Here is a 15,408-nt window from a genome sequence, read left to right as displayed (position 1 = left end):
CCTCTACCCGTCATTGCTGCCTCAGCGCTCCCTCTCCACCTGGTTTACAGAGAGCCTTACAAAGCTCTCGAGACTTTTGGCCAGAGGTAGCGAACTCAGCTCAGGGCTAGGGAGCAGGCGGTGTCAGGCTCACCTGGCTTTTTGGAAAAGCCAACCAGAAGATAGTGTCAAAGGACCTGTATGCGGGGCACAGGGAGTCGAAGCCCATGCTCCAGAAGGGCGTCCCTTGGTCGAGAGGCTGGCCTGTGCCCCCTTGTCAAATGCAAGGGTGTCTGGAGGTGCCTCTGCCTCGAAGCTCCCTACGTGAGCACCGTCTGCGCCAATGAGCTCCTAAAGGCCCTGGAAGTGTTCCTCTATACATATGCAAACTTTTGCCGCGGGCGGGAGCAGTAAGGAGCGAAGCGCACTGCGCACGCGCGCCGAGGCTCGGCGTCGGCCCCGCCCCTCACCCACCTCGGCCCACCCCTTTCCGCCTTCTGGGGCGGAGCTAAGCGCGGCTTCCGCCGGAAGTCCGGAGTAGAGCCGAAAATCAAGCCCAGCGTCCTGGGTCCGGCCGCTGCTACTCCGAATTCCAGCGCACGTTCTCGTCCTTGTCTCCCGCGCCCCATATTAGATTTTCACGCCCATCTCTTACAAGGTCCTGATACCCCACCCCAATTCCCCACGTCTTCGTTCCAGCTGCAAATTACTGCAAAATCTGAAGCCATAAAAGGAACCTATTTCCCGCCCCGGTCAGCTCTTGCCCAGACCGGTGGAGGCCCAGTAAGGTTCTCGCCGGGCTTTCTGGCCCCATCTGCCACACTCTCCTACCTGTCCCCCGTGGCCCCTCCGCTGCCCCAACCATGGCCCAGAAGCCGAAGGTAGAGCCCCACGTCGGACGGCTGGGATACCTGCAGGCGCTGGTCACGGAATTCCAGGAGACGGAGAACCAAGGTGAGAGCGACAGAGTGGGAGTCAGGGGACGGGGCAGGGGTCCGGCCGTGACCGGCGCCCTGGACTTGGCTCCAGTGCCGCTTTTCTGCCGCAGACGCCAAGGAGCAAGTCCTGGCCAACCTCGCCAACTTCGCCTATGACCCCAGCAACTACCAGTATCTGCGACAGCTGCAGGTCCTCGATTTATTCCTCGATTCGCTGTCGGAGGAGAATGAGACCCTGGTGGAGTTTGCTATCGGTAAGGATGGGACCAGTCTCCCAGATGCCTGATGGGTTGTGGTGAGATAAGTGAGCTAGGAGTCGTCGGGAAAGGAATCTCTTAGGCAGTCCCCTAGCTGCGGTAGCAGATCTTCGGGATGTCTGTGCCACCTTCGCGGTTCATACATTGTCCAGGTCACAGCTAGCTTGAGTCAGGTCTGGAACTCAAGCTCAGGACTCCTTCTGCGTGTCTACCTTCCCTCCTGCTTAGAGATGAAATTATAAATGAATGGATTGAAGCCACATAGAGGGAAAAAAGTTTAGAGTGTTCTTTTAAACATCTTTACTGTTTTAATATCGAGAAGTAGAGGTGACTTGGAATGGCTTATGGTTCCTGTAGTCGTTATGATCTGAGTGTTGAATTATTCAGTAGACAGATATTTATTGGGCCTGAACCGTGTGAGTAAAGTACTGTTCTAAATGCTGGCAAACAAGTTGGGGTGGGGGAGGTCTTTACCCTCAAGAAACTTACATCCTAGTAGGGGAAGACAGATGGCGAGCAAACAAGCCAAAAGCGAGGTTCTGAAGGAAATAAACAGGGCAGTGAGCTACAGCAGTAGAAGGTAGGGGCTACTTCCGTTTTGGCCATCATGGGAGGGCATTCTAGGCAGAAGCACATTATGTGTGAAGACCCTGAAGCAGGAGGAGCCAAAAGAAAGGCTGATGTGGCAGGATTGTAGTGAGTGGAGCAGTGAGTGGTACAAAATGAGGTTAGAGAGGTGGCAGTACCAGAACTTACAGGGGCTTAGAGCTAGGCCATGAGAAAGAGTTTGGAATGTGTGCTGAGGGCGAACAAATATTTTTCAGCATGCATCTTTGAAAAATAACATTTCTCAATATAGTGAAAGGAATCTTATCTATGTAGAGAAAGAAAGCTTTCATAATAGTTCCGTTGCCACCAAATAACTGAGTTATGCAAATTTCTCTAATAGTCCTCCAAGAACATTTTTTTACTGGTTTGTATATAAACCAGGAGCCAATCCAGGATCCATGCATTTAATCTGGTTATGTTTCTTAGCTCTCAATTTAATGCATTTAATCTGGTTATGTTTCTTAGCTCTCAATCTCTCTCTCTCTTTTAAATAAATTTTGTATTTTAGAACAGTTTTGGAAAAATTGCAAAGATAATTCAGAGTTCTTATATGTGCCACGCCCAGTTTCCTTACATTGGTATGATACATTTGTTATAATTAATAAACCAATATTGATGCATTATTATTAACTAAAGTCCATACTTTATTCAGATTTCCTTAGTTTTTCCCTAATGTCTTTTTACTGTTCTAGGATCCCATCCAGGATAATATAGTACATTTAGTTGTCACGTCTCCTTAGGCTTTTCTGGGCTGTGTCAGTTTCTTAGACTCTTCCTTGTTTTGATAGTTTTGAGGAGCACTGGTCAGGTGTTTTGTAGACTATCCCTCAGTTGGGATTTCTCTGATGTTGTTCTCATGATTAGACTGGGTGATAGGTTTTGGGCAGGGCAACCACAGACGTAAAGTGCCCTTCTCATCACGTCATATCAAAGGTACGTGCTGCCAACGTGACTTATCGCTGTTTATGACCTTGGTCACGTGGTGGAGGTAGGGTTTGTCAGGTTTCTCTACTGTAAAGTTACTCTCTCATCCCTCCGCCCATGGTGTACTCTTCGGAAGGAAATCGCTACATAAACAATCTCGTATCTCTCAGTAGACTCTTTTGTTCACAACTCTAATCGTTGAAGGATCCAGACCAGTTCTGCCGAATGTTCTGCCTTCCATATTGTCTGGTTGTCTCTTTATGGTGTCATTTAGTTTATTCCGTTGTCCTCTATCCTCTTTATCTCCTATGACTAGAAATTAGATCGAAAGCCTTGATAGAATAAAGTAACACGCTTTTTTTTTTTTTCTGAATACATCCTAAGTGTGATTTAAATTTTTGAAAGACCATCCAGGTCTGCTCCTAACGTTTATGGCAGCTGGGGTATGAATGGGGCCGCCCCTCCTCTCACCACGACAGGTCTCACACACGAGTGTGGACATCCCAGCTCTGTTTACAACCACACACACCTGCCCCGCGGCCACTCCCGAGACTTAGGAGTGTACACACCAACAGTGGGGTTCACCCCTCAGAGTCAGGATCCAGGAAAGAGGCCCATGCAGCTGTGGGGGCCGGTTCCGGGCCTGGAGCTCCAGGTGTAGGGGAGAGAGGCTGTGCTTTGGCTGGGCTCTCTGGATTTTTCAGCCTGAGCAAGGCTGTCTAAAGCTGGGCCAGGGGCAGGGGCTCCAGTTGCCCAGCTCTGGTAGAGTGGTACCAGCTCGTGCCTGTACCTCTCCAGAAGATTATTATGCTAAACAAATATTCTGAATTTTCACCACCATAAGTCCTCCATCCCCTCACTTTTTGTAACTTAGCTCCACAGCTCCTTCCATCTGAACGGTGATGGCAGCCCCTACGGAAGCATGTGACTAAACCTCACCTGAGGGTGATAGAGCTCCTCCCACTCAAGCTTTTGACTCCAGAGAAAACTCATCTAAAAAGAGCAGTCACCCGAGGAAAGTTTTTACAGAACCAGAGAGCAACTTTCCCATGGCAGGAGCATTCTGGGAGCCTGGCCCACTGAGCTGGGAGCTGTGGGTAAGACTTGCGCCTGGCCTGGGTTCTCGCTCTCCCCTGCAGCTTCCTAGGTTTACTTTGCCCAGACACTTTTTCCTCTTTTTTCTTCTCCTCCTCCTTCCCACTGGAGCAAGGTCCCCAATCCCAAGAGCAGTAGCTTTCTCAGCATTGAATCTCTCCATGGGATCTTCGGCAGATTAAATTTCTCTCATTTGTTATGCGTCACTTAAAAGGTGAGCCCCAGTGGTTCTTGGAAGTGTATTATGTTACTGCTGTCATTTCTTTTTCTGTTAAGGTCCCTGGCAGTAAATGAGAAACACCGTCAGGTGCCTGTTCCGCTGCTAAAAGGCTCTGTGCTGCGCTCTGTAGCTTTGAATCTTTTATCTCCGGTGGCAGGCCTCAGATTGTGATCTCCACGAGGGCCTGGCCTTATCTCTGTTACCTCCTGAATGTGCTGGCCTTTTGATCTGGGGCAGGTGAGAGGAGGGCCCACAAGGTGCAGAGGCCTGGCCACGACTGCAGCCCCAAGTAGGGACGGTTCTGGAATAACCGGCAGAGAGGAGAGCTGGGTCAGATCGCCCATGGCCACGGCTCACAGAACCAAAACCAATGTCCGTGTGTCGGCGAGTCTGATAAATGCTGGTCCTTGGGGTCAGGCAGACCTGGGTTTAAGTCCTCCCTCCCCCACTTTGGGCTCATGATTTCCCTTCCATCTGTCAGGTGGGGCAGTGGCAATACCTGCCTCACAGAATTCTTGAAAGAATGAAATGAGATGAAATGTCTGCCGCTGCAAGATCCCCAGGTGTCTGGAGCCCTTTTGAAGATAAACAGTTCCCTCATCTCCCGGAGAGGTGAGGTGGGATGGGGGCGTGCCCTCTCAGGGGAGCCACCTGTATGCTTCAGGGGTTCCTCCCTTCTGGAAAAACATCATCAAGGGAGGAAAAAATAAGAAAGTCGAACCTTAGCCTCCCAGCCGGTGTCCAGGTGGGATTAGGTGAGGGGAGTCTGGCTGTCATGTGTGCACTGGCGCTACACTCAGCCTCGCGGCTGCAGAGCTGGTGCTGTCGTGCTTACGAGGACCTGTCATAACAGCTAGCACTTCTGGAGCACCCACAGGCACCAACTTCCTGTGCTTTGGACCCTGAGATAGCACTAAAAGCAGTATGCACATCACATGCATTTTTCAATAAGGAATCTGAGGCTTAGAAAGGGTTAGTGGGTTGGTCAGAAGTTTATAGAGTGCCAGACCTGGGACTTAAATTTAAATCCAAGGCCGTCAGATTCTGGAAGCTGTTCTCTTGGCTACTTTACTGCCTTTATAGTTCCTAATTTCTAAGGTCGTGGACTGTGAAAACTAGAAAGAAACTCTAAAGCCCTCGCTTTACTGATGAAGAAACTGAGGCACAGACAGTTGCCCCTCGGCTGGTTAATGGCGGGCCAGGGTCGGAACTCAGGCTTCCTTCTGTCTACGTTTGCGGCCCAGAACGATGACAGGCCTCCTTCCGTGGCGGCTCTGATGGTTCAGCCCTGAGGTAAAACCTCTCTTTTGCCAAGCGGCTCTGCCTCCTCTCTGAGGGCCAAAAGCGCTTCCATTTGTCTGGTTATTTCTGTCAGCTGTGGCAGCAGGCCTGAAAGCCACTGCAGTCACTCCCCAGCGGCGAGCTGGTTCCCTGACGGTTGTCTCTTTGTGGAGGTCATCTTGCTGTGACCTCGCAAACACCCCGGTCAGCATCGCTGTGGCCCTGAAGAAGAATCTGGTCACAGCGTTACAGATGCCATGCGGGGCTTTCCAGGTCTCCTCTGGGCCTTCCCCTTTCTCGGCCTTTTCTTTTGTGGATTTGCTCATTTAGAACAATTTTAGAACTGTTTTACTTACCCTTTGGTTGTGGTCCTGGCTGCTTTTTCTTCCTTCAGGGTCAAGGGCTGTGGCTGGGGAGCTGTTATAAAAGCCGCCTTTTCGGAATGCCTGCCCCACACTCACTCTGCCCCCCGCTCACCGGCACGTGCCTGCCTTGTACCAGAACTGCTTGCGAGGGCTCTGAATCTGTCACGAGGCAGGTACCACTAAGCCCTCTTTACACACGCAGAAACAACACCTCACTGAGGTTGGGTCCGCTGCCTGAGACTCACGCCGTTAGTGCTGATTGGAGCCAGGAGTGTACCCCAGTCTGCCTGGATCCAAATTCTGCGCCCCGGGGACCCAGCTGGCAGAGCCAAGGCTCCAAGCCCAGTGTGTCTTCCTCCCTGTTTCTTTGCTTCCATGGTACCTCACCACCAGAATTCCCCTGAGGCCGTTCTGATAGAACGTCATCCCTGCCCAGCTGGCCCAAGGCCACGTTTCATTGGTGTCTGGGAGGAACTGGCTAGAGGAACTGTTTGGGACCGGGGCCGGAGCGGGGCGGAGAGGGGGGCGGGGTTGGGGGATTATGGGGAACCCGGTATAAAGCCAGGATCTCAGCAGACGCTTGAATGAGTATTCAGAACTTGTGCCCCAAATAAAAACTCTGGCAGCCTTTGGCATTAATTGGAAATGTTTGCCCAAAGCACCATTGGTTGACTCTCAGGTGACCTATATGCTGCTTGCATACAGCTGCACCATCCTAGATGCTGTATGGGGGCATAAAGGAACCGGAAAAGAATTCTCTACTTCCGTGAAAACTGGTCGAATCCTAGGATATCACAGAACACTTGGCAGTGTTGTTAATAAAACAGCGGGCAAGTTGGTTGCCTCCCAGAATTCAGGTTAAATCCCTCGCCTGTGTTCCATTTCCTGCAATACACATAGCTGTCACCAGATGGTGGTGATGCTCAGAAAAAGGCTGGTAGGTACATCATCCTCAGTGGCCTCTTTGGAAAATAGTATTTAGTAAAATCGAAGAAGGTAGCGCCATGGCCCAGCAGTTAGAGCAGGCGCACATCCGGACACGGGTACAAAATTGCCACTAGCAACATTTTCACAGCCCTAAACTGGAAAGAGTCAATGGTAGAGTGGATACTGACATTGTGGGATGTTGATACTACTTAGCAAGATAAATGCGGTCTATAGCTGCATACCATAATGTTACAAATACAATGGTAAGCAAACAATGCTAGACATATAATAATATGTACAGTGTGATTCAATTTCTAGAAAGTCCCAAAACAGGCAGACATGAACTATAGTATTTAGAGATGTGTGTATAAAAATTATTTTTAATTAAAAATGCAAAAGGTTAAAAGGTTCTGCTTATTAAAATTATATTATTAAACTATTGCAAATCAGGAAGGGGTTCACTTCTGAGGGAGGGAGCGAATTGGATCAGGGTGGGACACAGGGAGACTTCTGGATTGCTGTCATTGTTTTTGTTCTTGACCTTGGTGCTGGTTACACAGGCATTTGCTTTCTCATTGTTAAACTCTACCTGTGTATATCAGCCATTTTCAGTGTGCGTGGGTTGCTGGTAAAGGCCCTGTACCAGCTTTTGGGGCTGTAAACAGGTGCATGCTTGGTCCACATCTACTGTGTGCCAAGGCGGGGCCTTAATCACATTACTTAATTCATTGCTCATTTTACTGATGAAGAAACCGAGGCTTAGAAAAACTGAGTGGCTTCCTCTGGCCACCTTAGTCCTCAGTGGCAGTTAGGAGATTCTAGCTGGATCTGTCCACCACAGAGCCCTTGCTCAGTCCTCCATACTCCTGGGCTCTCCTGTACCTCCACCTACCAACCGATTAGGCTCTTGGGATCTTACATCTTTCTACTTACAGAGAAATTCCTCAGCCGTCCAGCTGTGGCAGGATTCTCCTTACAGGAAGGAGGGGATGCGGAGTTCTCACCCGCTGCTCCCTTCCTCACTAGCTCAGGAGGCTGGCTCTAGCCTGTCCTCACCTGGACTAGGCAGCCTCCGCCATCCCTCCCTGACTTGCAAAGACCAATTCTCCTTCCTCTTAGTTCTAAGCACAAGCAGGGTGTGTATGTGTTTTATTAATTTGTGAATACATAATTGATTCACATGGTACAAAATTCAAAAGGGTATTTAAAAAGTAACTTATTAAAAAGTAACTCCCTCTGCAGCCTTCTCTGTAGGTGACCACTGCTACTAGTTTCTTGTGTATCCTCCCAGAGATGTTGGCATTTACAAACAAACATATATATATTTATATTTATACTTTTTTGTATGTTCTATACATGTGGTAATATTCCGCTTTTTTTTTTTTTTACCTTATCAACATATCTTGACAAACGTGCAGTATCAGCCCATACAGAGCTACCGCATTCTTTGTAAGCGCTGCGTGATATTCCATGGCATGGTGGCACTGACTGTCGGCCTGCTCCTTGGACATTTAGCTGGTTTCCATTTTGCTCTCGCAAGCAGTGCTACAGTGAATAACCTTATTTGTGTGTCATTTCTTACTTCTGGGAGTATATCTGTAGGATAAATTTCTAGAAGTGAAATATCTCGGTCAAATTATGAAAAGCCACGATGGTTTTTTCTTTTGATTTGATTTGATGTTCTGTATTATATGAAACATTAATCATTGTAAGTCAAAACTATGTTATAAGGTGTTTTTAGAGCAGTCTCATTTCCATTCCTGTCCCTTCCACAGTTCCCCCTTCATATAGAACCAGCAAATGCGAGCATGTACCTATGCAAATATTTGTCCCCACATCTCTCTCATACAGAATGGGAGCTTTCTCACTATACTGTTCCGTCCCTCAAATTTGAAATTTTAGAAAGAACCATTTTCAGGATGCTACAGTAAAACCTAAGAATAGTCCCAACTGAAGATTTTGACATGCCATGGCCTCTGGCCAGCCCAGTGCCTATGGGGTGGGAGGGTCCTCTGATAATGTCTAGGGTTCACCCAGCCCCCAGGCGCCAGGCGCTGGCTAAGCACTTGTCAGCAGGACCTCATTTAATCTCTAGGACAATCCTTAGACCCTCCTGTCACTCCCAGCAACAAAGCCTTACTTGCTGTGTGACCCAGGGCCACCTACCTGACCTCTCTGAGCCTCCAGCTTTCTCATTCCAGGCTGCACTCGGGGGTTTTTCTTTTGCCTCTCCCTGCGTTCCGGTGTGGTTCTCTGCGTCTAGAAGGGCCTGCTTTTGCCTCTTCTCTTTTTCTCTGGCCCGTCTGGTTTGCCCAAAACATGTTCATCAGCCAGTCAGAACTTGTTCTCCTTTTTGTTTGGTAACCATTTGTAAATTGCAGCATGATTGACATACAGTGAAATGCACATATCTTAAGTGTCAGTGTGATGAATTTTTAAATTCATGAAGGTGTATGTACATCTATGTAACCAGCACCTAAATCAGGACATAGAATGTTTTCCTCCCCCCAGGCAGGACCCTCATCCCCTCTCCCAGTGAGTGTGTTCCACCCTGGGGCCAACACTTTTCTGACCTCTACACCCATGGGTGTTTCTGTATAAATGTAAAAAAAGTAACAAGTAACAAGGAGAGTTCCAGTAGCTCACCTCCCCGCCAACCCTTCTGTTTCATCCAAATTGCTACAGTGTCACTAGTTCGTGTTTCTGTATAAATGTGTAGCAACATGTTCATCAGTTCACCTGTTGTCAGAGATTTGAGTTGTTTCTAGTTTGGAGCCTTTGTGAATAAAGCCGCTACGTCCTATACAGATGTACTCATTTCTCTTGGGTAGATTCCTCGTATAGATATGCACTCAGTTTTCTCAGGGAGGAATGGAATTGCTGAGTCATAGAGTAGACGTATGTTTAACTTTATCCGAAGCTGCCAAAAGTTTTCCAACATAATCATACTGTGTAACACTCCCCACCACCAGCAAATGAGAGTTCCAGTAGCTCCCCTCCCCGCCAGCCCTTCTCTTTTGGCCATTATGATGGGAGTGTAGAGGCATCTTACTGTGGATTTAATGTTCATTTCTCTGATAAACAATGAGCCCATTTTTATATACATTGGCCCTTTTGTGAAGAGTTTGTTCGAGTTTTTCTGCTCATTTTTTTTGTTATTTATCTTTTATTGATATACGGTATCAATGGATTGTTCATATATTCTGGATATGAGTCCTCTGTCACATTCTATGACTATTTTCTCTTTTTGCCTTGTTACTTTTTTTAATGGTGTCATTTGATGAAGTATTCTTTCTGAGTTCATTTCTGCTTTAAAAAAAACAATACCTTCTTTTTCCTGGGTGTAAAAATAACATTTTGATTGAGGAAACCTTGGAAAATAAAGAAAAGAATAAAGAAAATTAAAATGACCCGTGATCGTACTGCGCAGAGATAACCATTGTTCACATTTTGCTGTATTTCCAGCATGTCTCTTGTTAACGTATCCATTCGTTTAACAGTTATTTATTGAGCACCTGCTGTATGCCAGGCTGAAATATAAAAGGGAAGAAGACATAGTCCCCTTTCTCGTGGAGTTTGTAGTTTAGTGGGGCAACAACCGATACAGATACAGTGTTTTGACAGATAACTCTTATGTGTGAAGAAAAGGAAGAAGCCAGGCGAGGCGAGGGCGTGGTGGAGCGAGGGGCCGATTAGGGTGCTCATGGAAGGCTCTCAGAAGACGAGACATCTTACTGGACCTTTTTAAAAACTGCATTTGTATCGTATGTACAACTTTACGTCCATTTTTCTCCTTAACCTTATATTTCAAGCATTTTCCTATATTAAATATTTTTCGAAAGCATAATTTTTTAGAACCATATAATTTTCCATCATACGAATTTACCATAATTTGACCAGTTTGCTGTGCATTGTTGGGCATTCGTTAGGAAGCTTCCAGTTTTTATTTCGTTCTTTTTCTACAGCCCTCTTTAATCCTTTGGGGTAAATTCACACCGGTGGACTCAGGAGGGGAGAGCTCAAAGCAGCCGTAGTAGCCTCGGCTTCTCATGGGTCTCCTGGCTCGATTTTGGATGCGCCAGCTCAGCCTTCTTACTGCTGGAGCCCTTCTTTTTCCAGCCCCTCAGCCTTCCCTTTATCTCTGAGGTCACTGCCAGCAAAGCAGAGGGGCTTCAGGCGCTCCCTGCAGTCGGGGCCCGGGCAGCTGGCAAGCTCTGGCAGGTATCTGGTCCATCCTTGGAGGCTTCCTAGGCGTGCGCATGGAACAGGCCTCCTCCGGCCCCCACCCTCTAGCGCTTGCCATCTGATTGTCCCCTGGCCGTGGTGACAGTGTTCCGCCCGGGCACACCTGGGTGTGATGATGACTAACTCACCAGAGAGTGAGTGTTTATTTTGTCATACTTTACAGCAGAGATAAGACCAGTCCCCCACCCCGAGTTGAGTCTGCAGTGTGGGTCAAAAGCTGCTTCTCCATGCTCAGAAGAGTTGGCGTAGAGGTGTCGGAGAAGCCAGAGGCCTCCCAGAGCATTTCTCCTTGTCCCTGTTCCTGGCTGAGCCTGGCCTCTGCCCGCAGAGAATTACTTGTCCTTGGAGCTTCCAGAGGGACACCCTTTTCCGTGGGAGGGGCAGAGGGCTCCCCATCTTCTGAGACTTTAGGCAAGTTTCTCAACAGCCTTGGCTGTTTCCACTGAAACGGGTGACGGGAACACTTTATGGGGTTCAGTCATGTTTTCAGCATGTGCCCAGTGAGTTTCCACAGTTGCAGGTGCCTGGGATACAGGGGTACATCAGAGAGTCGGTGCCCAGGGCTGAGGACAGACAGCAAGTACAGAGGGCAGTCGGATGACCCAGGTCGCGCTAAATGCCACACGAGGCGAACAGGCACTGAAGGAAGAGCGACAGGAAGGGCCTCTGAGTGTCCATAGGGGAGGACCTCGCCACCGGAGAGCCTCGTCTCCCTGTCCTTGTGACTTCGGGAATGCCACTCAGCCGTTTGACTCCCTCAGATGTGCCCCATGTGTGAGCCACAGCCTTTTCCCAGAACTGCAGAGGTCCGAGGGGGGCAGGGTCTCAGGGAGCCATCCTGTGCAGCCGCTCAACCCCGCCTTCCCCGCTCCCTGCTTTAAAACCCTTCCAACAAATGTTTGTGGAGCGCCTCTCGTGCCAGGCACCAAGGGCGTGGCAGGAGTAAGACGGCCAAGGTCGACCTCAGGCACGTGCTTTCCAGTGGGGCTCGGTGGGCAGCGAGCAGGAACTGTGAAGATGATCTGTCCGTGTTCTAAGCATGTGAAGAAAATGAAACGAGGCGATGCGTGGCGTGCCCTGGATGTGACAGGGAGCAGCGAGTGGGGCACTCTAGGGCAGCGGTCCCCAACCTTTGTGGCACCATGGACCGGTGCTCCTATGAGAATCTAACGCCTGATGGTCTGAGGTGGAGCCGAGGTGGTGATGCTGGCGCTGGGGAGCGGCTGCAAACACAGATGGAGTTTCTCTAGCTTGCCTGCCCCCCCCACCCCCGCTCATCTCCTGCTGTGCGGCCCAGCTCCTAACAGGCCATGGACCCCTGCTCTCGGGATCTGTCACTGGTTAGGGAGCAGCGAAGTGCTGGTTACCAGCAAGAGGTTGGCAGCCTATTGAAGATCTGGGGCCAAAAGGTTCCAAGGGTAGACCGAGGTTGGTGGCTGCCATGAGTGACAGGGAGATGGAGAGGGACCAGACTAGTTGGTGCAGGGTCGTGAAGACCATGGAAAGGCGTGAAGACCATGGAAAGGCGTATGGAATTTATTCCAAGTGCAGTAGGGAGTCCTTAGAGGCCAAAAGGATAAGACCCTGAAAAACATTTCCGTAGAGCAGGACTCAGACTGACCCAGGCGCTGCTCGGGAAGGGGGTGGTGGTGCCAAACCTGGGCAGAGTCCTGCTCCTGGGGGAGGAGTATCCCTGCCAGGGGCCCTGTTGGCGCCTGTTCCTTTTTGCTGGGGAAGGTGTCCTAGTTGGATTTGTCTGTGGGAAGCTCTCTTTGCTTGTTCTAGGGAAGTGGGGCTAGTGGGCGGGCTGAGACTCACTCCCGATGGGACTCTCAGGACTGTTCCAGCCATATTATGCAAATGAGCTGGAAGCCCTTCCTCTGCATGGGGCAGGAACTGAAGGGGGGGTGCGCCATGATGGCAGGAAGCTCAGTGGATACACAGGAAGTCAGCTTCCTGCATTGAGTAGCCAGTGTTATGCAGTGACCACCAAGGCAATGTCGCATTTGTCCCCTGGGCTGAGAGATCACTAAATCAAGGGGGCGCTGTTCACAGGCCTGATGTGAGAGGATGGGGGGTCTGGCCACACTACTTGAGCCATGGGTTCTTTGGTCTAGAAGCATAGATCTCTCACTCCAGCCATTTTTTTTTGTCCCCCAGAATCCTAGTAACAGTGATATGAAAATGATGCTAAAATGTTCTAACTTCTTAATAAGTTATACTGTACCTACAAAATGGTGCCCTGTATAGCCATTAAAGGATGCCATGATTGTAGGTTTATTGTCTCGTAAAGATGTTCATAGTTAAATGAAAAGGGCCGTCTTATAAGACAGAAAGGAGAGTATCTGATTTTCGTTAAATATATATTAACATATTTAAAATTGGGGTAAGAAGAGAAAATGTTAGCTATATGGATGGGAGGATTGAGATAGTTTATATTTTGGTTTTCTAACATTTTTAACAGCTTTATTGAGATAATTGACATAATCTGTTCATATTTAAAGGGTACAATTTGATATGTATACATATATGTATATGTCCGTGAAACCATCACCATATCTATATTTTTTAATACTCCTAAAGTGAAGCTATGTGGTGGGTTTTGTTTTTGTTTTTGACTTTTAAAAAAGGGAAGCCTATCAGCCACTGAGCCAAGAGGGAAAGGATCTAGTACCCACTTCCAGAAGGCTAAGTTGTGGCAGGCAGTGGCAGGCAGGCCTTTCTAGAACCTTGAAAGGGAGGGCCACCTTCTCCCAGGTCTGGGTCCTTCCCTGGAACTCAGTAGACAGAGAGAAGCGAGGAGGGGAGAAGGGAGGAGGCCCAGGGCTGAAGCGCCAAGACTTAACCTCGCTCTCCCCCAGGAGGCCTCTGCAACCTGTGTTCAGACAGAGCCAACAAGGAGCACATCCTGCAGACAGGGGGCATCCCGCTCATCATCAACTGCCTGTCCAGTCCCAACGAAGAGACTGTGCTGTCCGCTGTCACCACAATCATGTACCTGAGCTCACCAGGCTCTGGCTCCCACCCCGAGCTGACCGCCATGCCCGTGGTCCAGTGCATGCTGCGCTTCTCTCTCTCGGCCAACACAAGGCTCCAGAACCTGGCCCAGATCTTCCTGGAAGACTTCTGCTCCCCCAGCCAGGTGGCCGAAGCCCGCCACCGGCCAGCCGACTCTGCCCTAGGTATCCCACTGCCAAGGACCGAGGCCCCACAGCAGCCCTGATCCAAGGAAACCTCAAGGCCATGGCACCCTGACTGCCAGAGACAAGACCAAAATCCTGGTGGATGCTTAGGAAGCAGGAGCATCTTACCTCCCACTGAGCACATTCCTCCCAATCGGTGTCTTTTCAGCCATTTTACAGGTGAGTTTTCTCAGCGAGACGGGTCTTTACACTGTGATAAAAGGCATTAGATGAACTGAGGAAGCCAGAGTTTGAGATACACGGAGGAAATGTATCAAAGGCAGTGCCAAAGGCTGGCACTCTCTCGACCATCTGAAGGCGAAGGTCCTTCCTCCTGACCCACCCCACTGCCAGGCTCTCACCCTCTTCTGGGTCCCTAGATCCAGACGCTTTGCAGAAAGCAGTTCTCCTGAGGACTCCCAGCCGGGCCTGGGGCTTAGGAGAACCGCCCGAGCTTGAGGAAGTCGGCTTCATCCCTTAACAGAAGTGTCTGGAGTAATTTTGTGGAACAGAAATGAGAAGCCTCACTAAAAGCATCTCGGGGCTCTGGGAAGCTGGGAGGGTGACACGCCCACGCCTGGGCTGTGGAGGCTGGGTACCTGCCCCACAAGCTCTCCAGGCCGGGCACTGGACATGGTGGATGCCGGCCCAGAGAACTCTATGGCCCAGGATCAACTGTTTATCCACATAGGCTTATCTGCCAAGCACCATGTTAGGGCTTCAAAGGCGAAGATATGGTCCCTGCTCTTGAGTGACACAGCCCAATGACTGTTAATGTGGCCATCAGGCATTAACACCAAAGCCATGAGGGTGATGACACATCAGAATACAGGCTCAGACACTTGGAGCCGCATCTGCTCCCCACCTGAGAGCCTTGGCCCTTCTCTTGCGCCGCCAGGGCTAAGTGAGGGGGCATCCTTGCCCCTGAAGTGTATCTCAGGCTCTGGAGGGCTTCAGGGTGTAAGGCCAGGTGCTGCTCGGGAGACAGAGGACCAGATACTGACGAAAAGTGTGTGGCTTGGAGTCCGCAGCATACGCTGGTCAGCACAAAGGAAGGCGCGTGGGACCGCCATGGACAGCTGGGGTTCAGGAGCTATGGGGAACCCTGGCCACCTGCACTCCCTTAAGGCCAAGGAAAGACAGCTGTGAGAGAAATGGTTTCCAGGTGGGCGTGGAGGTAGGGCGGGTTCCAGGGCCACTGGAGGTCGAGGAAGGGGAAGGCCTCCTGTCAGCCTCCTTCTCAACTGCTGCCCTCGGCTCTTGTCCCTTTACTTTCCCAAATAAAGGGCCTGAAAAGAGTGGCGAGCCGGCGTGCTTTATTAAAAGGTTCCTGACTGATTTCTCACGTTTCCATGCCAGCCGTCTCGGGAGGTGCCAGATGGCTGG

General features: G+C 49.7%; 1 protein-coding gene across 4 annotated transcripts; it reads left to right on the top strand.

Annotated features, from left to right (window-relative positions):
• Window positions 1–496: 496 nt before the first annotated feature.
• ARMC7 (armadillo repeat containing 7) lies at window positions 497–15,320 on the top strand. Of its 4 annotated transcripts, XR_003046422.1 has the most exons (4): window positions 503–933; window positions 1,028–1,171; window positions 3,582–3,804; window positions 13,702–13,825. XR_003046422.1 is itself a non-coding variant. In XM_015589558.2 (3 exons), exons 1-3 carry the CDS (start codon window positions 843–845, stop codon window positions 13,840–13,842), a joined length of 312 nt encoding a protein of 103 aa, XP_015445044.1. In that variant the 5' UTR covers window positions 497–842. The 4 variants fall into 4 exon arrangements, 3 of the variants coding, with proteins under 3 accessions (XP_015445044.1, XP_024902775.1, XP_006912298.1); XM_015589558.2 differs by lacking the exon at window positions 3,582–3,804 and having other exon boundaries at window positions 497–933; window positions 1,028–1,107; window positions 13,702–13,842; XM_025047007.1 differs by lacking the exon at window positions 3,582–3,804 and having other exon boundaries at window positions 13,705–15,320.
• Window positions 15,321–15,408: the final 88 nt, after the last annotated feature.

Source organism: Pteropus alecto, unplaced genomic scaffold (genome assembly GCF_000325575.1).
Source record: "Pteropus alecto unplaced genomic scaffold, ASM32557v1 scaffold134, whole genome shotgun sequence".
Classification (NCBI taxonomy): domain Eukaryota; kingdom Metazoa; phylum Chordata; class Mammalia; order Chiroptera; family Pteropodidae; genus Pteropus; species Pteropus alecto.
The sequence above is the reverse complement of the archived record's forward strand: the minus strand, read 5'-3'. Positions and strand labels throughout refer to the sequence as shown.